At 45.9% G+C, this 23794-nt stretch overlaps 1 protein-coding gene across 1 annotated transcript in view; it reads left to right on the top strand.

Moving 5' to 3' along the window:
- SCN11A (sodium voltage-gated channel alpha subunit 11) overlaps positions 1 to 23794 on the top strand; it is a 93039-nt gene that overhangs the window by 28810 nt on the left and 40435 nt on the right. Inside the window, exons 7-14 of the mRNA XM_010595497.3 lie at positions 6 to 72; positions 5192 to 5333; positions 7078 to 7275; positions 8623 to 8796; positions 12373 to 12502; positions 14421 to 14659; positions 18314 to 18484; positions 20962 to 21327. Of these exons, the coding sequence (XP_010593799.2) occupies positions 6 to 72; positions 5192 to 5333; positions 7078 to 7275; positions 8623 to 8796; positions 12373 to 12502; positions 14421 to 14659; positions 18314 to 18484; positions 20962 to 21327 (1487 nt within the window). The remainder of the gene's footprint in view (positions 1 to 5; positions 73 to 5191; positions 5334 to 7077; positions 7276 to 8622; positions 8797 to 12372; positions 12503 to 14420; positions 14660 to 18313; positions 18485 to 20961; positions 21328 to 23794) is intronic.

Below are 23794 nucleotides of genomic sequence, written 5' to 3'. Positions count from 1 at the left end.
CTCAGGCAATTGTTTTGAAAAGAAAGGTAACTCTGCTGAAGACAAACTGTGTAGCATCTTGGGGGATAACAGGTAAGAGGTTTACACTCTCCATTTGTCTCCCAGTTAGAACACCTCTAGGCCTTTCCAAATGATGCAGCACACAGTTTTCATCTAATGATTTGTGGAAACGGTGATGATAGTTCTCAAACAGTACTGACAGTTTCACGCTTCTTAGCAAACGTAGCCCTGCATTACTAAGTTATTTTTAAGTTAGAGCAGTTATAACGTGAATTCGTAGCTTGTGAGAAACATCCTTAAAACTGAGTAATATTTCAGCTTGATGGAATGGATCAAAGGTGAGAAAAGATTTTGTGATGGAGAGCCCCACAGAGTGCTTGTTTCCTGTTCAGTGGCATGGTCCTGAAATAAGACCACTGGAGCACACTTCTTCTCTTTGCTGATCTGTTGACCGCCACTGCCGCTAATTAGGTACATGGGATATGTGCCCTGATACACATGCACCCCAGATATATGGTAGATATATGGCTTTTGGAGGTTACTCTTCCTTCTTCCAGATGTCAGTGGTCTTTGTCAATTGAGAAATTCAGTTCGATTAAGATTCAGATGAAGTTAATATGCTAGGAACTCTGATGAAATAGACTACACCCATTTCTCAGTAACAAGTGGTAATCAGGAGCCTACAGTATGCCAAGCTCTGTGTCATGCCCAGGAAACGCACTGACCAACAAGGCAGCGCCTTCCTGTTGAAACTGATGTCTTGCTGGGAAGATCTAAAAACCCAAACCCACTGCTGTAAAGTTGACTTCGACTCATAGCGACCCTACAGGACAGAGTAGAACTACCTCATAGGGCTTCCAAGGCTGTAATCTTTACAGAAGCAGACTGCCACATCTTTCTCCTGAAGAGCAGCTGATGGGTTCGAACCACCGACCCTTCAGTTAGCAGCTGAGTGCTTAACCACTGTGCCACTAGAGCTCTTGTTGGGAAGGTAGATGTAGAGTAAATGCTCAAAAGTGAGATGAATGTTCAGGGAGAAGAGACAAAAAAAGGAATGTAACCCTGTCTGGAGACTTAGGGAAGACTGCTCTAATGCCACCAGTGGTGGTCAGAGGTTCAGTTTGGATCAAACTCACAAGACCCTGTAGGCTTTGCTCTAATATGAGGTTTACTGAGCTTTCCAGTATGGTGCCTGACAGGACACTGTGCATACACAGGTGTCTTCTTCTTAACGGGAGACCTAGCAGCTGCCACTATACAGTGCCTCTTTGACCCCTTCCCTACAAAGGGCATGCATGGTTACTGTGGACAAACCCGAGGTGTGTGCAGGCCACCTAGATATGCAGGGGAGCAGCCTTGGTTTCCAACTGGTCTTTTATGTTGTCTTACTCTCACTAGGAAACCCTGGTGGGGTAGTGGTTAAATGCTATGGCTGCTAACCAAAGGGTCAGCAGTTTGAATCCACCAGGCGCTCCTTGGAAACTCTATGGGGCAGTTCTACTCTGTCCTATAGGGTCGCTATGAGTTGGAATCAACTCGATGGCACTGGGTTTGGTTTTTTGGTTTTACTCTCACTAAACCTGTGTGCCAGTCACAGCTTTCTCTGAGTGTAACTCCAAAGCTCAACAGTTTTATAGTCAACAAACTCCTGGTACCCAACATTCCACATTTATCATAACTCAGTAGTCTCTAAGGACAAGGAACGCTGAGAAGGCAGACCCAAGTTCATCTTCCCAGGCTGGCCTAGGTCTGTTCAGAGACCAGGCTTGGTTTTCACCCTCTGCTAATTGCTTCCTTTCCTGAGGACTCAGTGATGGGTGACCTTACAACTCAGATCTGAAGAATGAGTAGGAGATTTAAATAAGGAAGGAATGGAGGAAATAATTCCAGAGAGAAGGAACAACAAAGGTGAAGGACTGGGAGCATGAGGCATGAAAGGGGTAGTAAGAAGCCCAGTGGCATGTTGGGGAGAGGGCAGGAGAGGAGGCAGGACAGGGAGACAGGTGCTGACCATGCTGGGCCTGGTAGCCCATCATGCTGAGAAATCTGACTTTGATCATAGAGGAAATAGGAACATGGAAAGGATTTAATGCAGGAGAATGACCTGAACAAATCAGACGTTTTAAAGGTTACTATGACTGCTGTGTGCAGAAAGGATGGATGGAGTAGACCAGGAAACTATTTAGAAGGCTGCGTTCACACAGGTGAGAGTTATGAGGTTTACAGTGGATATGAAGAGAAATGGGGCATGAATTCCAAAGATGTTTAGGAGATAGAAAGAACAGGACTTGTAAACTGAAGAAGGGTGTTGGAGTATGTGTGTGCAAGGGTTTGTGTAAGAGAATTGTGTATGAGAATGTAGAGACATTTGTTTTGTTTCTGGCCAAGCAACTGATGATGCTGTTTGCTGAAGGAGGGGCGGGAGGAAGAGAAACTCCATCACCTGTGTATATCAATGAGAAGGAACACCCAGAGAGGAGATTGGGGCGGGGGGAGGTTTATATTTTTAATGGTGGCCGGGCAATGAGGGAAATGAAGTATGGTGGGTTCATCTCCAAATGAAGTATGATGGAGGATGATGGACCCTGGGATTTCACAGAATTTCATTGAGGCTTGGTGGGAAAAGCAACACATTGGCTGCCCTGCTGCTCAGCCACCCTAAAGCAAAGCCTACCACTAAGTCCACCCAAATCAGCAGACCACCAATCAGCTTGTTAGTACTTCTGATTAAATGTGACTAAACACCCAGACTCATCAAGCATCTGAAGAAAGCCTTTGATTTATGTAATCTGGAGATAAAGAAACAAGGTAGCAGTGGGCAAAACAACAAGAACTCAAAAGAGCCAAAAAGAGCTTTAACAACTTTAAGATCTTCGGTGGAATTAAAAATGACATTGTGTACATAAAACAAAAATAAGATGCTATGAAAAAGGATCAGAGAGCAAGGAAGATCCATTAGAAATTAGATATGACTATAAAAAATCAGTAATAGAATTAAAAGGGAAAGTTGAGGAAATAGCCCAGGAAATAGAAACAAAAAGACAGAGACAGAAAATATGAGAATTAATATAAATCCATAAATTCCAACAGTTGACTTAGTAGGAATTTCAGAAATAATACAAGAGAATTTCCCTGGGATTAAGGATGTAAGTCCCTTACAGCTCACAAAGTCCCATTACAATGAATGAGAACGCCCACGCCAAGTGCGTTATCATGGCATTTCAAAACCTCGAGGGGAAGAGATCTTGAAATCCTCCAAAGAGAAGAAGAAGGTCACCCACAAAGGAACAAAAATCAAAATGGCCTCAGAACTCTCAACAGCTGCAAAGGATATCAGATAATAGCTGAGCAGTGCCTTCCTATTTCTAAGGAAAAATCATTTTCTTTTAATTTTTTTATTGTACTTTAGGTGAAGGTTTACAGAGCAAACTAGTTTCTCATTAACAAATTAATACACATGTTGTTCTGTAACATTGGTTACCAACCCCACACCATGTCAATGCTCCCCCTTCTCAAAGTTGGGGGTTCCCTGTTACCAGCTTTCCTGTCCCTTCCTGCCTTCTCATCCCTGCCCTGGGCTAGTATGCCCCTTTAGTCTCATTTTGTTTTATGAGACTATCTAATCTTCGGCTGAAGGGTGCACCTCAGGAGTGACTTCATCACTGAGCTATAAGGATGTCCAGGGGCCATACTCTCAGGGTTTCTCCAGTCTCTGTCAGACCAGTAAGTCTGGTCTTTTTTTTTTTTTTTTTAAGGAAAAAATGGTTTTCAATCCAGAATTCTATTTCTGACCAAAACATAAATCAACTGTGAAAGTAGAACGAACATATGAAAGATGCCCTAATCTTAAGAGGCTACTTGAAGAAGCTGTTCAGAAAAATGCAGAAGTAAACCAGGGAAGAGCCAAGAAAAAGCATATCCAACCCAGGAGGGCCGTTAACATAGGCCACAGTATTTCTCAGCGAAGAGTCGTACAAGCACCATAGTGACACCAATAGTGATGAAGTGGGATGGGGGAGGAGGAGGTTACTCCATAAGGACCAAACTGGGAAATCAAGTATCAAGTATAAGCACCGTTGTAGAGTCATGGAAGTAAAAGAGCTAAAGGTTGTTGAATTTGGGGTGTGTAAATGACGATTGGAGTCCCTGGGTGGCACAGATGGTAAAGCACTTGACTTCTAACTGTTCAAACCCACCCAGGGGTGCCTTGGAAGACAGGTCTGGCAATCTGCTTCCAAAAGGCCACAGCCTCGAAAACCCTCTGGAGTGTAGCTCTACTCTGAAACACACTAGGTCACCATGAGTTGGAATCAACTTGACAGCAACTAGTTTGTTTTGGGCGGGTTTTAAAAGATAGTGAAAGGAGTGATACAGGACAGTCGCAAGTCTTTTGGTCCCATGTGATTTTGTTAAACCACATATGCATATTACTTTGATATGAAAAGGTATGTATTTAAAACTTACAGAAACACATACCCTTAGTAGAGTCCACAGATACACTTAATGATATGTGTTTTGGTGTTGTGGGCAAAGACCTACGTGCAGAGATGCTCATTGTCCAAATGTTTGTAAGAGCAAAAGACTGTTAACAACTGAAACCTAGATAGATACTCATTAGAACACCAGTTAAATAGCTCATATGACTGTAAGTCACGAAAGGAAACGAGCCATCTCCATGTATGCGGATATGGAAAGACCCCCAAGCTAGAGTGTCCCATGAAAAAAACAAGGGACTGGAAACTGTTGAAGGCATACTCCCATTTGTGTGTTATAAAAAATATGCATTTAAATATATGCTTCTATGTCCATTGAAAACATCTACAAATGACAAAAGTAACTGCTACTTGTCCCTGGGAGGTGGGTCCGGAGGTCTGGAGAGTGAGAAGGACTTAATATTCATTGTCCACCCATCACTCCCAGTTCTTCACTGTATGACTGCACTTAATTTTTCAATTAAAAACTTGCTGATATGAACTTATTTGTCAATCAATTTGAAAAAGAGCCAATGGGAGCTCACTTTAAGGTCTGGGCTGGAAGTCTTGGTAGATGGGAGAGAGGGAACTGCCTCTCTGAAAACACTCCCTTCAGCCAGTGCTTCTTGAGTGAGCCCAGGGCCCTTTGAAGAACCAAAGGGGAAGCTGGGCTGTGGGGAAAATAATTCTCTCTCTCTTCCCTTCTTTCCAATTTCTAGTTCCTGTTCCGAACAATTTACATGCAGCCACACCAAATACAATCCTGACTATGATTATACGAATTTCGACAGCTTTGGCTGGTCTGTTCTTGCCATGTTCCGGCTTATGACCCAAGATTCCTGGGAGAGGCTGTATCGACAGGTCATCTGTTTATAATATCTGTCTATCTATCTGGAGCCCTGGGGCGCAGTGCTTAAGAGCTCAGGCTGCTAACCAAAAGCTCGGCAGTCCAAATCCACCAGCAGCTTCTTGGAAACCTTATGGGGGCAGTGCTGCTCTGTCCTGTAGGGTCGCTATGAGTCAGAATGACTTGATGGCAACGGGTTTTGTTTTGGTTTTTTATCTATCTGTTGTCTACCTACCAGTTACCTGTCTTTTTCTCTACCCTTTATTTATCACCTACTTTTATGGATTGAATTATGTCCCCCGAATATATGTGTTGTAAATACTAACCTGTAAATGTGATCCCATTTGGGAATAGAGTTGTCTTTGTTATGTTAAAGAGGCCATATAATTTTAGATATAATATTTATATTTGGGATATAAAAAGAGCAAATGAGGCATAGAAGCAAGCAAGCACAGATCGGGGGAGAGAGATGCCATCTGGAGATCACCAAAGAACAGAAGAGCAGAAACCAAAAAGAGACAAGGACCTTCCCCCAGAGCCTGCAGAAAGACAGAAAGCCTTCCCCTAGAGACAGCACACTAAATTCAGACTTCTAGCCTCCTGAACTGTAAGAAAATACATTTCTGTTTGTTAAAGCCCCTCACTTGTGGTATTTCTGTTACAGCAGCTATCTCAGTCATCTAGTGCTGCTTTAACAGAAGTGCCACAGGTTGATGGCTTTAACAATGAGAAGTTTATTCTCTCACAGTCCAGGAGGCTAGAAGTCTGAATTTAGGAAGCCGGCTCCAGGGGAAGGCTTTCTCTCTCTGTCGACTCTGGAGAAATGTCCTTGTCATCCCTTCCCTTGGTCTGGGAGCATCTCTGTGCAGGAACCTCGGGTCCAAGGGACACACTCTGCTCCTGACACTGCTTTCTTGGCGGTATGAGGTCCCCATGTTTCTCTGCTTGTTCCTATCCTTTATATCTCAAAAGAGATTGGCGTAAGGTACTTCCTAATCTTGTAGACCTCATCAGTATAACTGCCGCTAATCCATTTTATTACATCATGGTGATAGGATTTACAACATATAGGAAAATCACGTAAAATGGTGGACAATCATGCAATACTGAGAATCGTGGCCCAGGTAAGCTGACTGATATTTTGGGGGGACACAATTTGATCCATGACAGCAGGCGCTGGCTAACTAAGACACCTGCTATCTCTCCTCATCTGTGTCGTCCGTTCCCCATGTTTAAGAGCTGTGCCGTTGAATTCTGCTTTAGAAGTTCTGTTAGAAATTCCAAGAAAATCGTTTTAAGTGTGGTATTTGGAAGAAAAGTGCAAAACAACTCTTCCTCCTAGAAATGCTGCCTCTCTGATTCCCTGCCGCCTGAAGCTCCCTCTTTAGAGCTTCTCCCTCGTTAGAGCTTCTCCCTCGTTAGAGCTTCAGTGCTCATAAAGCACTGTCCTCGAGCTCTCTCCTGTTTAATGCATACACCTGAGGATGTAATATAAAGTCTAAGATTTTCACATGAACATGTGAGGATGTCTCCCCACTGAGATGCAGGCCACTAGAAGGCCCTGGGTGCCTGCAGGGGCCGCAGACTGCTGGGGTTAGCTGAGCTGTCCTTGTATTACTACCCAGGACTGCCCCACGGAGGGAACCAGTGCTGGGGGAAGACCAGTTTTCTGCCACTGTATAATCTTTGCTTGAGGCGATGGGCAGTCCTCTGTGGAAGGAAGGCTTCAGACGCAAGCATGTTCTCTGTCCTTTGCAGGTCCTGCACGTCACTGGGTACTTCTCAGTCTTCTTCTTTGTGGTGGTCATCTTCCTGGGCTCTTTCTACCTAATTAACTTAACCCTGGCTGTCGTCACCATGGCTTACGAGGAGCAGAACAGGAATGTAGCTGCTGAGACAGAGGCCAAGGAGAAGCTGTTCCAGGAAGCCCAGAAGCTGTTACAGGAGGAAAAGGAGGTAGGAACACGTGGGGCTGGATTGGGGCTCAAGGCTGCCATGTGAGGCCTGGTTTCAGCACTCTCTCTATGGGTGCCTGTCTTAGGCTGAGTTCTCTAGAGAAGCAAAACCAGTGAAATATCCATCTATCTATAGAGAGATTTATATCCAGGAAATGGCTCACACGGTTGTAGAGGCTAGAAAGTCCCAAGTCCGAGGGTCAGGGTGGAGACTTCTCCTGACTCATGTAGCTGCCAGGGCTGATGAACCCAAGATTGGTAGGTGAGACAACAGACCTCTGGCTCACAGGCTGCAGAGGCTGATGAATTCCAGGACTGGCAGGTAAGCTGCTAGTTCAAGTCCCAAGAACCAGAGGTCAGACCAACAGGAGTCAGCTGCAGGATCCAGAGTGAGCAAAAGCCCACCAGCCTTGCTAAAAAGTCCACTTATATTCGATGCAGGCCACATGCCCAAGGAAACTCCTTTCAACTGATTGGCTGCTTACAGCAGATCCCATCATGGAGGTGATCACGTTGTATCAGAGCTCATCATGGAAATGATTACGTCATCATACGACTGTCAAACTACGTCATAACTGTCAAACCACTGAGAATCATAGCCCAGCCAAGCTGACTCATAACCTTAACGATCACAGAGCTTTTCTGAGGAATTAAGTCCCTTGTAGGTTGATCACCCTGCTCTGTCTCACACAGATGTCAAGCACAGGGCTCTTGAGAACAGGAGCCCTGGTTTTGATGCTCTTCTTTGACCTTCTGAAGCCTGGGCCTCCTAGTCCGGTCACTGGGTAGAGGATAATAAAGCTGTCCTTGATGTATCAGTCCAGGCTCAGCTCATCTCTTGTGGAAACCCAGAGATGTTTGTGTTCAGTACCTTTGCTTGAGAGAGTCTGGAAGAGCAGTAATGGCGGCTCTGGAAATGACAGTCCATGACTATCTCTCCCTTCTTGAATCTGCTGTTGTATGTACAGGCCATTCTGATGATTTCTCTGGTGTCTTTACATTTTCTCAACTCAAGTGTCAGGTTTTTAGGGCCGAGGCCATGTTTTACACTCCTTTCCGTTCCCCTTGGATTTGTCTGAGTAAGCCCGCAGCCCGGTATCTTCAGGCACAAAGGTTCACCGAGGGCCCAGCACATGGCAGACGCTGTGCTAAGTGTGCATGACACAGAGATATGAAAGAGTCGCTGCTACTTTTCAGGGCTGCAGTCTCCCCCAGATAAATGCCAGCCTATTCTAATGGTCCGACAGCACCAGGAGAGAGAGCACATGCTTGCTGAGATTGGGGTCGTTGGCAGTGTCTCATGGGGAGGCCTAATCTGCTCACTAATTGGTTTTGTTTACTTTCTAAGGCCCTGGTTGCCATGGGAATTGACAGAAGTTCACTTACTTCCCTTGAAGCATCATCTTTTGTCCCAAAGAAGAGAAAGCTATTTGGTAGTAGAAAAAGGAAGCCTTCCTTTTTGAGAGAATCTGGGAAAGACCAGGCTCCAGGATCAGATTCTGATGAAGATTCCAAGAAAAAGGTAAGTCTCTGTCTAAGGGACCAATCATACCACATAGCTGCCTAGGGGGAGAGATCGGCTATTAAACTAGTAAATATAAGTGTATACTTAATACCTAAGTAATTTTTTGGTATTCATCCATTTACACATACTTTCATTCATCTACATAGCTATTCAATCATCTGTTTTTTAAAATTGTGGTGAAGTATATATTGCAAAACATTTGCCATTTCACCCATTCTTACGTGTACAATCACATGACATAAATTACAATCCCTGCGTTGTGCTACAGTCGTCATTATCTGTCCCCAAAATTTTCGTCACCCTGACGGAAACTTGATACCCCTTAAGCAATACCTTCCCCATCCTCCCCCTCTAGTCAATTATCCATTCAATCCATTTACTTACAAACATCTCCTGAAGAATATTTACAGTGTTTACTAAGGAGACCTCGGGTGGTGCAAATTGTTAAGAGCTCAGCTACTAACTGAAAGGTTGGCAATTTGAATCCACCCAGAGGCACCTCAGAAGAAAGACTTGGAAATCTGCTTCCAAAAGATCATAGCCATTGAAAACCCTATGGAGCACATTCCTACTCTGACACACATGGGTGCACCCTGAGCCAGAATCCACTCATTGCCAACTGGTGTACCGTGTTTACTATCTGCCTGGCGCTGGGTTGGCACTGGGGATGTATGGAGATGTGTAAGACAGCAGGGTTCCTACTTCACAGAATTTTCAACTAATGAAGAAGACACACTAATACATAGGCAGTTACTGCTCAGCATAGTGACGGTTGTGTTGAGGGCTGTGGGAGAAAGGAGCAGGGGCAGTGTCTTAGTGTGGGTTCTCGCAGAAGTGGACCCTGAAACACTGGAGCTTAAGTAGCTCATTTGGGCAGGGATCCCAGGAGGCTGATATGTGGAAGACAAGGTGGCCACTTAAAGTGCAGCTTCAACCCAGTTCCCACTGAAGGCGGTTGGAGTTTAGTTCCTCTGGAGTGAGAGCACTGGAGTATTTATACTTGCACTTGTCCTCTGTTGATTAAAGACTTCTGTGAAACCAGAGACTTCAGTTGTCCTGGCTTGTGTGCACTAGGGCACGGGGAACTCAGGTCACCAAAGAAAGCCCTCAGGCAAGGCCAAGGGAATATGGACAGGACAACCAAGAGCACCTGCTTCAGAAAAGGGTTCCCAGAGGAAGCAGTGCTGAAGCTGAAAAGGTAGATTAACCAGGCAAAGGGAACGATGTTGCATGGAGAGAACAGCACGTCAAAAGATCTGGAAGCAAAGGACAGCTGGGAGTGTGAACCATTAGAGGAATCCAGAGGCGATTACCAAAGGCCTTGAGAAGCAAGCTAAGGAATTCTCCCTTTACCCTGAGCACAAGGAAGAAGCAGCGTCAAAATGTTGTTGATCAAGAGTGTTACAACCAGATGTGCGTTTTAGAAAGGCTGTCCTGGGTGCATTGAAGAGAAGGCATTGGAGGAGGGCAAGGACGGAAGCAGTAATCCAAATGAGAGTTTGCAGTGACTTAACTCGGGTCAGGGCAGTGAGGATGAAGAAAAATCAACAGATTACAGTCATCTGTAGAAGGTAGGGAGCCCTGCTGGCGCAGTGGTTAAGAGCTCAGCTGCTAACCAAAAGGTTGGCAGTTGGAATCCACCAGCTGCACCTTGGAAACCCAATGGGGCAGTTCTTACACTGTCCCATAGGGTTGCTATGAGTAGGAACCAACTCGACGACTACAGGTTTGGGTTTTTTTTTTTGGTAGAGAAGGTAGAGTCTGACAAATGACTGGATGTGGAAAGTGAGGGTAATGCAGGTTTACGGTTTGGGGTCCCTGGATGGCGCAAACGGTTAATTGCTCAACTGCTTTTCAAAAGGTTGGTGGTTTGAACCTACCCAGAGGTGGTTTGGAGCCCTGGTGGTACAGTGGTTCAGAGCTATGGCTGCTAACCAAAAGATCGGCAGTTTGAATCCACTAGCTGCCCCTTGGAAACCCTATGGTGACCCCGTGTGCGTCAGAGTAGAATTCTGCTCCATAGGGTTTTCAATGACTGATTTTTTTTAAGTAGATCACTGGGCCTTTCTTCCGAGGTGCCTCTGGGCAGACTTGAACCACCAATCTTTTGGTTAGCAGCAGAGTATGTTAACCATTTCTGCCACCCAGGGACTATTATCATTGAGGTGGGAGGTGTTTGAACGTGTTTTAATTGTAAAGAAGATACAGGCCAGGAACTCATGGCTGGAGCCACTTTCCTGTCATGGGAGCAGGGAGATGGAGTGAGCAGAAGGTAGGTATGCATGCCTGGGAATGGGGTGGGGAGATGGAGTGGGGAGAAGACAGGTGTGCACACCTGAGAATGGGGTGGGGAGATGGAGTGAGCAGAAGGTAGGTATGCCCACCTGGGAATAGAGTGGTGAGAGGGAGTGAGGAGAAGACAGGTATGCCCACCTGGGAATGGGGTGGGGAGAGGGAGTCCAGGAGAATTTGCACGAGCAGAGACAGGCCCCATCCATTGCTGTATCCTACTCTCGATGCCGTGGCTGGGCAAGACCTCGTGGTTTAGAGAGTTCATTCCTGTCAGACACAGCGCACTGAAGAGATTGCACATAGAGACATCTTTTAAATTTCTCTTTGTCTGGGAGAACAGCAGGCAGAGACCTGGACAGCTAATATAAAATGTCTTTTCCCTTCCAATAAAGCCCTGTAGGCTGCTTTTAGATTAGCTCATCACAAAGGGGCCCCTCTGGGGCCCTGGCTGGCGAGAACTTTTGGGAAAGACGCCAATATGGACACCTGAGTTCTCTGGTAGCTGAAGGTTTATGTCCTTTCATCTCCAGAGTGTGTAGAACTGTAGCTAACGTTAGGGTCAATAAGCTCTTGGGCAGTATATAGATTTTGTGGTATTTATTTTGACTGTTCTTTTTGTTACTGACTGTTTTAAAATCTATTTAGGCAGGCATTTAAGGCACTTCACTGTCTTGATCCCACTCCATCAGTCTAAATTTATCCCCTACTTCTGTGCCTTACAAGCGTTGTTTCCCAATTCATAACCTGAGACCTTGCTCATGAGTTTTTTGTAAAATGTTATTTGCTGTTTGTTGACAATGGGTAATGCATAAGGGAGTAAAATTTCTGTGGGTAGGAAAAAAAAAAAAAACCACACCTGTTGTCGTCAAGTTGATTCTAACTCATGCTGACCCCATGTGTTACAGAGCTGAACTGCTCCATAGGGTTTTCTTGGTTGTCTTTACAAAAGCAGATCACCAAATTGCCAGGGCTTTCTTCCTAGGTGCCAGTGGGTGGGTTCAAACTGCCAACCTTTCTGTTAGTAGTTGGATACATTTGTGCTACCCAGGGCTCTAGCAATGTACATACATAAGAAATATGAAGGTTGAACCATATTTCTCTATTGAATACAAAATAAGAAAACTGAGTATTTGGCATTCTGTGGGAATAAAGTAAGTTGACACCCATTGTCAAATATTGAGCATCTTTTTTACTACACATGGTATTGAAACGAAGTGGATTGTGAAGCTTTGAGAAGGGGCAGCCCCTGCCCTAGCCGGCCCACCATGCTTTGTCTTACAGCCACGCCTCCTAGAGCAAACCAAACGGCTCTCCCAGAATCTGTCGGTGGACCACTTCGACGAGAACAGAGACCCCTCGCAAAGGCAGAGGGCCCTGAGTGCTGTGAGCATTCTCACCATCACCATTCAGGGTAAGTTCCACCCCTAGTCCAAGGGAAAGCTGAATTCAGTGTCCTTCCATCCTTGCCCCAGGCCCCACAACCGTCTTAGTTATCTAGTGCTGCTGTAACAGAAATACCACAAGTGGATGGCTTTAACAAACAGAAGCTTATTCTCTCACAGTCTAGTAGACAAGAAGTCAAAATTCAGGGCGTCAGCTCCTGGAGAAGGCTTTCTCTCTCTGTCAGCTCTGGAGGAAGGTCCTTGTCATCAATCTTCTCTGGTCTAGGAGCTTCTCAGTGCAGAGACCCTGGGTCCAAAAGACGAGCTCTTCTCTTGGCACTACTTTTCTGGTGGTATGAGTTCCCCTGTTTCTTTGCTTGCTTCTCTCTTTTATTTCTCAAAAGAGAGCAGCTTAAGACACTATCTAATGTTATAGAATGAGTCCTGCCTCATTAACATAACTGCAGCCTATCCCACCTCATTAACATCACAGAGGTAGGATTTACAGCACACAGGAAAATCACATCGTATGATAAAATGATGGACAATCACACAATACCAGGAATCATGACCTAGCCATGTTGACAGATTTTTATGGGGGACACAATTCAATGCATGACGGAAACCACCCACTGTACGTTCCTGCAAAGAGTGGCTTCCAGTGACTCCTTGGAGCATTTAAACAATGAGACTTGGAAGAAGTAGCCCTTCCCTGGGCCAGTGCTTGGATAGTGGTGGAAACTGGCTAGACATCAGACCACTGGGTCCATGAACACAGGCCCTGTTGATCTGGACAGGCCATCATGAGAAGTCTCAGTGACAATGACAGTCCAAGAAGAGAAGACACAGGTAGTTCCAGAAAGTGACAGTTGTCATCAAAGTTAGAATGAGGAATCTGTTAAGAACAGTAGAAAGCTTGTGTAGGTAGGTCTGGAGCACCTGATCGACCTGATTAACAGCATGTAACAGGGACCCAGCTAAGGGTTTTGTGTTCAGGGGCAGAACTCAAGTCCCTGCAAGCATGGGGTCAAATGGGAGCCTTAGCATTTTTGAGCCTAGCTGCATCACCTAACGGGCTGCATGAGTCCCGGAAAAGTTTCCAGGGGTGCAGCTGCTTTACAGCCTGAACTCAACCAGCTTAACCAAAAAACCCATTGCTGTCGAGTCAATTCTGACTCATAGTGACTCTATAGGACAGAGAAGAACCGCCCCATAGAGTTTTCAAGGAGCAGCTGGAGGATTCAAACTGCTGACGTTTTGGTTAGCAGCTTGAGCTCTTAACCACTGTGCCACCAGGGCTCCTCAACGAGCTGACAGAGTGCCTTGTTTTGTTTCGGTGGTTAGAGCTGTCCCTGCCCAAATAGCTCTTCTTCCCCTGATCCCAGTAGGAAGCCATCACCATGGTCTGCCTTGAGGAAGCATTACTTGGGGTTGTGTCTAGCTCTGTCACGGGCTCATAGCCAGTCAATGTTGACTTCCCAATCTGTACCCTTAACATTACTTGGACTTGTGTCTAGCTCTCTCATGGGCTCATGGGCTCATAGCTCTCTCATGGGCTCATAGCTAGTTAATATTGACTTTCCCATCCGTACCCTTAACATTACTTGGGGTTGTGTCTTGCTCTTTCAAGGGCTCATAGCTAGTCAATGTTGACTTCCCAATCTGCACCCTTAACAGTATAACCCAGCCCCTAAAAAAAAAAAAAAAAGATGCTCAATAAAAATGCAAGGATGTGGTTTGTTTGACTGTATCACCTAACAGTTGTATGTGGGAAACCTCTCTCCTGCACTGTGACGGTGGAAAAATCATTCTGGCAGCACAAGTGAGTGCCCTTCTTGACTGATCATGTTGTATCACAAGAAATGCTGGGGCGGAGGGAGAGAGGAATGTACTTGGGCAAACAACTCAGAGATAACCCTTAAGCACTCTTTCATTGTCCTTCCCTAGAACAAGAAAAATCACAGGAGCCTTGCCTTTCATGTGGGGAAAGCCTGGCATCCAAATACCTGGTGTGGGACTGTAGCCCCCAGTGGCTACGCATTAAGAAGGTGCTGAGAACTGTGGTGACGGACCCCTTCACTGAGCTAGCCATCACCATCTGCATCATAGTCAACACTGTCTTCTTGGCCTTGGAGCATCGCAGAATGAAGGAAGACTTTAAGGACATGTTGGCTACAGGCAATAAGGTAAGAGTTTTAAAAATATGAAACATATTTCAAGATTTGAATTACAAGTCTTTCGAAGTGTAAGCATTGTGTGAGTGGCCTAACCTGACCTAGGTCTTTGGCCCCCGTAAACAGAGGAGAGAGAGAAGATGACCTATTATCATTTTATTTTACTCAGTTCACTTTTATTGTTCAGTGATTTTCCACGATGACAGGCCATCCGGACTCTGTGTTGGTCCTCTAATAGGTTAAGGAGTCTCTAGTCATCAAGAGGATGTGGGGTAAACCAGAAACAAGAAGGCATCTTAGAAGGTCAGTTATCTGGGATAATTAAGAAAATATTAACCATATCAAAGACCCACAGTAATGAGTACCGTGGTCCCCCTGACAACAGTACCAACTGTCGTAAGACAATGTGGCTGCCACTGTTGCTGTTAGTTGCCCTCATTGCTAGGTGCTATTCCCCCTGGGGGAAGTCCTCTGTTCCAAGGGAGAGAAGGGGATATGGAGTGTGGGGCGGGGGCAGGAGGCGGGGCTAAGGGACCCTAGGTTTCAGCTGCTCCTGTGCATGTCTTATCAGCTGGATCCAGTCTAAGTTAAATTGGAAAAACTTAGGGGAGCGGACTTTTCCAGGACTGCCCACTCTAATGCGTGGTTCCTATGAAAGGCATTTTTCTCAAGGAAAATTAGCCCCAAATGTCAGAAGCAACAAATAATTACCCTCTGGGTGCTCCACCCCGATTAGCTAATGGGTTGATGGGCTAGAGTCTTACCAGAGCGTCTAGCCTTTTCTTCTTAAAATTGTGTTTTATTTTTCCCATCTAAAAAGCAATATACACTTTTTTTAATTTAAAAAATAAGGAAATACAAAGAGGGAACTAATTTCTCATTGCCTTATCAATAGAGATGAAAAGACACCACTATGGCTATAATATATATATGTATATATATACCTTTTTTTTTTTACATTGAGAATCCAGTGGACCTATTGGATCAGGACTTGGTCCACAAAGCTGCTTCTGTGCCTCAGGTTTAGGATGGTATGCAGCTAGAGATAGGTACCTGACTCCTTGGTACCACATCCCTCCCAGGACGACAAGGATCCAGTGGGGCTGAGTGTAGGGCCAGGGTGGTTCTCCCTACAAGGAGTCTGCATCTGAGTTCCCTTGCCCGTACTTCCTTTGGAGAGAGGCGCCTTGTGGGTGTGAATGGGTCCATCTAGACTCCATGCTGCACAGTGAACAGGACACACAGGTCCTTCTAACAGACCAGTGTCCTCTGGGCTCCTGGACCAGAGCCTTCAGATATTCCGTGCTGAGGTTGCCCCAGGGATGGGCTGACAGAGCCGTTTCACTTGGAGGAGGTTGCTGTGTCTGCAACATCAGCTGAGTCCGCAGACCCCCCCGCTCTGTGCACCTCTTGGTGGGTGGGACTGTGGCTAAATTCCAGAGAATTCCAAAGTCATCTCTCTGGACAGAGCTTCCCAGCTGCAAAGGGGAAGTGGGAAATGAGAAAAGCTGCCCTCCTGGGTGTCTTGGGGTGTTCAGGTGGAGATGCGTTTTGCAGTCAGAAGTCAACGGGGGGTGGGGGGACACTTGCCCCCAGGCACAAACCCCAGGGGTGCCAGATGAGGCATGGAATGACATCCCAAGGCGGTGGGGGGACACTTGCCCCCAGGCACAAACCCCAGGGGTGCCAGATGAGGCATGGAATGACATCCCAAGGCGGTGGGGGGACACTTGCCCCCAGGCACAAACCCCAGGGGTGCCAGATGAGGCATGGAATGACATCCCAAGGCGGTGGGGGGACACTTGCCCCCAGGCACAAACCCCAGGGGTGCCAGATGAGGCATGGAATGACATCCCAAGGCGGTGGGGGGACACTTGCCCCCAGGCACAAACCCCAGGGGTGCCAGATGAGGCATGGAATGACATCCCAAGGCGGTGGGGGGACACTTGCCCCCAGGCACAAACCCCAGGGGTGCCAGATGAGGCATGGAATGACATCCCAAGGCGGTGGGGGGACACTTGCCCCCAGGCACAAACCCCAGGGGTGCCAGATGAGGCATGGAATGACATCCCAAGGCGGTGGGGGGACACTTGCCCCCAGGCACAAACCCCAGGGGTGCCAGATGAGGCATGGAATGACATCCCAAGGCGGTGGGGGGACACTTGCCCCCAGGCACAAACCCCAGGGGTGCCAGATGAGGCATGGAATGACATCCCAAGGCACCACAAATGAAAGGCACCTGACTGAGGCAGCTGGACAAGAGGGGGGAGGCGTTTCTGCTGCCGCCAGGGCTCTGTTACTGTTAATGGGGGGGGGGGAGGTGGTTAATCATTAATAAAGGAGCCCTGGTGGTGCAGTGTTTAAGCCCTTGGCTGCTACCGGAAAGGTCAGTGGTTCAAAACCACCAGACGCTCCGAGGGAGAAAGATGTGGCAGTCTGCTTCCGTAAAGATTTGCAGCCTTAGAAGCACTGTGGGGTCGCTGTGAGTTGGAATCGACTGGACAGTGGTGGGTTTTTAAATCATTAATGACTTTTTTTTCAGAACTGTAGTGGAAAGTGTTATATCTGACAACATTTTTTGAGGATTTAAGTCTTTTTATATTACCTTATTATTTTCATACTATTGTTTTTTTATTTCTATTTCTGTGTGTGATACAGAATATAATATTTGCTATAAGGAAATATAGCAAATATTTTATCTTCTGCAAATATATAAAAAAAGATGATCAATTATTTAATTTTTAATTTGGCTATTATCTATTCAAAATTTTGCAGATTTCTTAACCTTGTATTTACCTAATTATTAAAGACAAAGACGAAACAATGACCATTCATTTGTGCCCGTGGAAGACACATATTTAGCACTTTCGGTAACTCTCTCCCCTTTTCTTTATGCTTTCGTACTTATTTATCTTTTTTGGAGTGATGAACCTTGCATTCTGAGTGAATTCTAAGGGCTATATTCCAACTCACTAATCCCTTTTCAGACATAACCTATCTGGGATTTATCTAATGTATAAAAAAAAAAAAAAAAAAATTTTTTTTTTTATTGAGTTGCTCAAAGACTTTTTCTGTCCCTGGCAGGGTTTTTATTTCTCTGCTTTGGGCCCCTTATTTTATTTTTTTCTGAGCAAGCTGTTGAGGTTGAAGGAAGGATGATTCCTATTTCGGGATGCGTAGTCCTTACAGTTGTGGTTAGGTGCACGCCTGGATTCAGGTTCATGGAGGAGGGTGAGCTTTAGTTTTCAGGTCTGTCATGCATTCTCCCGGTCACCATTCTGGGGTTTTCACTGGTATTTTATAGAGAATTCAGAGAAGTAATTTCCTGGCACTTCCTACCGCTCTGCCATCTTCCAAGAAGCTAGTTGTGCCCTATTTCAACAGAGTGGGAAATTATATTCATTTTGCATCCTGATGTCTGAGAGCTTGGTGACAGTGGGGTGGGCGTCTTGGGGGGGGGCAGCCGAGAGAGAAGCGAAGGTGAGGTGGGTTCAGCCCCAGCAGTAAGCGGACTTTTAAAATCGTTGTCTTCCAGGCACATTGTGTCAACCGTGAGGGTACATTCTGTTTCTTTGCACCCTCTCTGATTCTCTCCAACCATTCTTAAAAGTGTGTCCTCAAGGGGAGGTGGCTTCCTTTTTCTCATTCTTCTCTGTCCCACCGTAGGTTTTCAGTGGCATTTTTATAGCAGAAGTGTGCCTCAAAATCATTGCACTCGATCCCTACCACTATTTCCATGGAGGCTGGAACGTTTTTGACTTCGTGGTTGCCCTTCTGAGTCTTGCAGACGTGCTGACCTTTGACAAATCAATACCAGTCTTGCGTTCCTTCAGAGTGGTAAGGCGCTTCCGTATTCCACCGCGGAACTCAGCTGCTCGAATTGAAAAGCGTCTTGAATGAGTTGAATGACTGTCTTGGGCTAGCTCATCCTACATTAATTCCCAGAACCAAAACTACCTCCCCGTTCCCACCCGGGTCTTCAGTAGCCTTGGGAAGCTCCAGGGAATCCTCTCTTAATGAGTCCCTTCCCCCACCCGGGGGCAGCCCTTTAGGTAAACAGAGTCAAAATTGTGTACTTCTGTGCATGACCCACCAGCACTCTCTCCCCACGTGGAGCTCTGAGCCAGGTGGCCTCACACCTGAGCTCACCAAGGTTGCTGAAGTCCACGGATCCCAGGGGTGGGCCAGGTGCTACCAGCAGGTGCCGTCTCAACGAGGTGTCTCCTCAACTGTGCTAGTGCCACCTTCCCTTCATCCTACCAGTCTGGAGGCATTTTGCCAGCCTTGGTGGAGTCCCTGATGTAAGCTGACATGGGGGAAGGCACAAAGATGAAGCAAGCAGTGTCTTTAAGGAGTTTGCAGTCCAGGGGTGGTAGAAGACGGGGCCAGAAATGACCATGAAGCCAAGTAGAGTGTGACAGACCCCACAAGAGGTGTGGCTAGAAATCCATAGAGGAATCACAGCTGAGAGCAGAGCTGGGAAGACACCAAGAGAGCCTTTGCCTTCTTTAAAAGATATTTACTGCTTTTGGGAGGCATGAATAGGATTTTTAACCTAGGACATTTGATCCAGTTACCTAAGTGTACATTTTATACCTGGGGGGTGGTAGCAGATGACACTGTTCAAAGCCAGGCATTATTAGGCTGCTCTGTTAAGGATTTTCAGGGTTGCAAAAATGGCTCAGCACTAGACGACCAACCAAGATGTTGGCGATTCAAACCCACCCAGAGACACCAAAGGTCTGCTGATCTACTTTAGAGAAAAATCAAGCATTGAAAATTCTAGAGAGCACAGTTCTACTCTGCAACATATGGGGTTGCCGTGAGTCGGGACTGACTCGATAGCAATTTTTTTTTTTTAAATTACAGTTTTATTGACACTGCGGTGAGCAGAATTACATTTGGTTTACTGTTGTTTAGGCTCACTACAGCGGGCTCTGCGGCAGAGAACTTTGTGGCGTTGCCTACGCGTGAGACCAGAACCGCAGTTCTCCCTGGCCCGCCCTCACCATCCTCTGAGGTGACGGTGCTGGCCCTTCTCTTTGGGCATAAGTCTTACTGGCTTGCAACACTTTTTTGCCCCCAAATAGTTGATACTTACAGAATCGTGCTTTGGAATGAAACTGTCCATTTACATTGGAAGTTAACATAAGCAATTACCCAGGAAACGGGTTGCTGTGCTCTCCCTAAGGTTATCGTACCCTAAAAGATCTGCGACGTTCCGTACACAGTTTCTCTTTGGAAAAGCCGTACGTACCCCGAATTGCTGGCTGCCTTTTTTCTCCTGGTACAAAACATCATATGACTTTCATCGTTGTTAGTAAAGTTTAGATTCAAATGTGCAGCCTGTATTATATAATGTAGGAGTTGGCTAGCTTATTCTGTGAAGGGCCAAATAAATATATTTTCGGCTTTACAGGCCATACAGTCTCTGCTACAGCCACTCTGCTCTGTTGCCGTAGTACAAAAGCAACCATACCAAGCAAACAAAAAAAACCCCAAACCTATTGCCATCGAGCAGATTCCAACTCGTAGCAACTTCATGTGTTAAAGAGTACAACTGCTCCATAGGGTTTTCTTGGCTGTAATCTTTATGGAAGCAGATTGTCTTTTTTCTGTGGCACACTGGGTGAGTTCAAACTACCAACCTTTACGTTAGTAGTCGAGCGCAAACCTTTTGCACCACCCAGGGACCTAAAAGCAGCCGTAGGTATTTGTAAACGGCGGGGTGTGATTTGTGCTTCAAACAAGACTTTACTTACGGACACTGGAATTTGAATTTCATATAATTTTCACGTCATGAAATATTTTTTTATTATTCTTTTTCAACCATTAAAAAATATAAAAAGCATTCTTAGCCTCTGGACCATACAAAATCAGGCAGCAGGCCAGATTTGGCCAACGGGTTATAGTCTGGTGACCCCTGGTATATCGTGCAGGGTTCTCTGGCGTTCATTTTATATACTAAACATTTTATGTACTAAACATTTTATGTGCTAAACATTTTATGTACTGAACACTTTATATACTAAACAGGTATGTTCAAGGGTACCATCATTATTCCAAAGTTTTTATCATTTCAAAAAGTTAGAGCAAAATATTTCCATTTTTAAAGTGAAAAGTAGATACAGGTGAGTATTAGATTGGGACAGGGAGTTGGTGACTATGGTCAGGATGAATGTGACCTTGAAAAGATTTTTGGAAGTTGTAGTTGCTTGGTTTGGGAACATGTCATGTGCTTTATAGCTGGGCAGGTGGGATTTGTCCTTGACTGGATTTTCTTCCATTTCCGTTTATTGTTTGTTTTTTTGCAGCTGAGGGTCTTCAAGTTAGCCAAATCCTGGCCAACTTTAAACACGCTGATTAAGATAATTGGGCATTCCGTTGGCGCCCTGGGAAACCTCACCGTTGTCCTGGCCATCGTTGTCTTTATTTTCTCAGTAGTTGGCATGCACCTTTTTGGCGCCCAGTTCAATTCCACGAGGACTAAACAACCGTGTAGCTCCAAAGCGCCCTGTCAACGCCGCTGGCACATGGAGAACTTCTACCATTCCTTCCTGGTGGTGTTCCGTATCCTCTGTGGGGAGTGGATAGAGAGCATGTGGGAGTGCCTGCAGGAGACAGGGTCCTACCTGTGCGTCTTCGTCTTCCTGCTGATCATGGTGATAGGGAAGCTTGTGGTGAGTGTCTCAGACAGACAAACAAACAAGTAAAAAACACGTGGAGAAAACAAATGCAGTGGCTTCTTTTGCAGCATTTCAAGAGTGAAAAATATGATTGCAAATGTAATGCCCAAGTAGATACTAAAAATTGCTGCTTGAATTTGGTTTGAGAAGGTAAGATAAGCTTGATACGAAACCTTCTTGTCAGTTAGTGATCACTGTGACCAATACCCAGTACACAGTCCCCTCCAGAAGGTTATTCTGACAATCATGTCCTCTTTGCCAGGACTTGGCTGAGGTAGGGGCTTCCGGTTGAACCTGGCCAGCAAGGTACAGAGGGATGCCCATGGGGAAAAGTTGGTTAAGGTTTCTTGCTCTTTAAAAAAAAAAGGAAAAAGAAATGTGAAAGCACTTGTACTTTTACTCCCCTGGACCTTTTTATGACTGACTCTCAGAAGAGCTGTGGGCGTATGTGAAAAGAAGCAGCCTAAGACAAAACCGGCACCAAGGAGGCAGAGTGAAGGGAACAGCCTGCCTTCATGTCAGAATGGACCCCTCTTTAGTTTCAAACTTCTTTTTATCACACATTTTCTCATGGTCTAAGTTGGCTTGAGTCTGTTACTTGCAGCTGGACGCACAGACATTTATAGAGAAGCTAAATGGTCCCTGGGGGCACAAAGGGTTTACGGGTGACTACTAACCGAAAGGTTGGCGTTGGGAACCCACCCGGCGACTCCTCAGAAGAAAGGCCTGGAGGTCTCCTTCGGTGAAGATTTCAGCCGAGGAAACAGTTCTCCTCTGTGACACGTGGGGTCGCCATGACTCAGAATCGACTAGATGGCAACTATGACTCAGAATCGACTAGATGGCAACCATGACTCAGAATCGACTAGATGGCAACCATGACTCAGAATCGACTAGATGGCAACGAGTTTGTTTGTTTTTTAAACTAGGCGTAGACCAGTGAGGATATAAAGAGACAGGAGACACAGGATTCTTGAGCACAAGACCTTCAAAATCAAGTTGGGACTATGGTGTAAATGTAGTTAACCATCTACACGTGATAGCTTTATCCTAACCAGTTGCCATCGAGTCGATCACAGCTCATGGGGACCCCGTGTGTGCCAGAGTAGAACTGCTCCATAGGGGTTTCCGTCGCTGATTTTTTGGAAGTAGATGGCCAGATCTCTCTTCGAGGCACCTCTGGGTGGGTTTGAACCACCAACCTTCTGGTTAGCGGTCAAGCGCGTTGACCATTTGTGTCACCCAAAGACACCAGCTTTATCCTAAGTACCTAATAAATGGCTGTTGTGGATTGAATTGTGTCCCCACTGCCACCCCCACCCCCGGTACCTGTAAATGTGGCCTTACTTTGCAATAGGGTCTTTGCAGATGGAATCAAGTTAAGATGAGGTCACAATGGATTAGGGTGAGCCCCAAATCCAATGACGGGCATCCTTATAAGAAGAAAAGACAGACAGACAGACAGATGCACACACACAGGGGAGAAGGTCACGTGAAGATGGAGGCAAAGATTGGAATGACGCGCCTCCCAGCCAACAAGTGCTAAGGATTGCGAGGAACTGCCAGAAGCTAGGAAGAGGCAAGAAAGGATCTTCCCCTAGAACCTTTAGAAGGAGTACGGCCCTGCCGACGCCTTGAAATCAGACTTCCGGCCTCCAGAACTGTGAGACAGTAAATTCCTGTTGTCTTAAGCTGCTCATTTTGTGGTGCTTTGTTATGGTGGCCCTCGGAAATGAGTGCAGTGGTGTAGACAGCAACACACAAGTCCAGAGGAGCAGGTCATCCCCGACGGGAGGGGAAGGAGCGTGGATAAAGGGTTTTTGGAAAATCTGGTACTTGAGAAGGACTTAGCCAGAGGAGACTGAGAGGAGACCTTAACCTCCAGAGGTGGAAGTTTTCATTGTGAAGCTGAGGAACAGTGACAAGACCCCTTCATGCCCACGAGACCCTTCTGTCTGAAGGCTGGTGAGAGTCACAAACAAAGGAATGTTTCACGAAGGTAATGGAGATGAATTGGAGGCTGCTGGGATAATCTGAATTTCAAGTGGCATGTGATTCAATAGAGGAGTGGCAGATTTGGTCCAACCCTCTCTGCTTGTCCTCAATACCTCACAGAGTTTAGGGCTGCGGGACACACACCACAACATACACCATCCCCCAAATCGTGCAGACAGGAGAGAGGACTACACAGCGACCTTGGATATCAGATTCACATCCCTGTGGAAAATTCCAGCCAAAATTCAAGCTCATGGTCCTGGCCAATCCCCAGGGAATGTACACTTTTGATTTTGCCGCATCCCATCCGTTTCTGCTTTCCCGTGGCCAGGGACTGCATGGCCATGTTGCTTATGTGTAGACAAGCTGGATTTGGCTGTTTGTACCCTTTTCACTTTGGTTTTTCTTTCATCTCATCTTGCTGTCTCTATTTCTTCCCCAGTCTTCTCTCTTTTTACTCATTTTA

Source organism: Loxodonta africana, chromosome 27 (assembly GCF_030014295.1).
Source record: "Loxodonta africana isolate mLoxAfr1 chromosome 27, mLoxAfr1.hap2, whole genome shotgun sequence".
Lineage (NCBI taxonomy): Eukaryota > Metazoa > Chordata > Mammalia > Proboscidea > Elephantidae > Loxodonta > Loxodonta africana.
The sequence above is the reverse complement of the archived record's forward strand: the minus strand, read 5'-3'. Positions and strand labels throughout refer to the sequence as shown.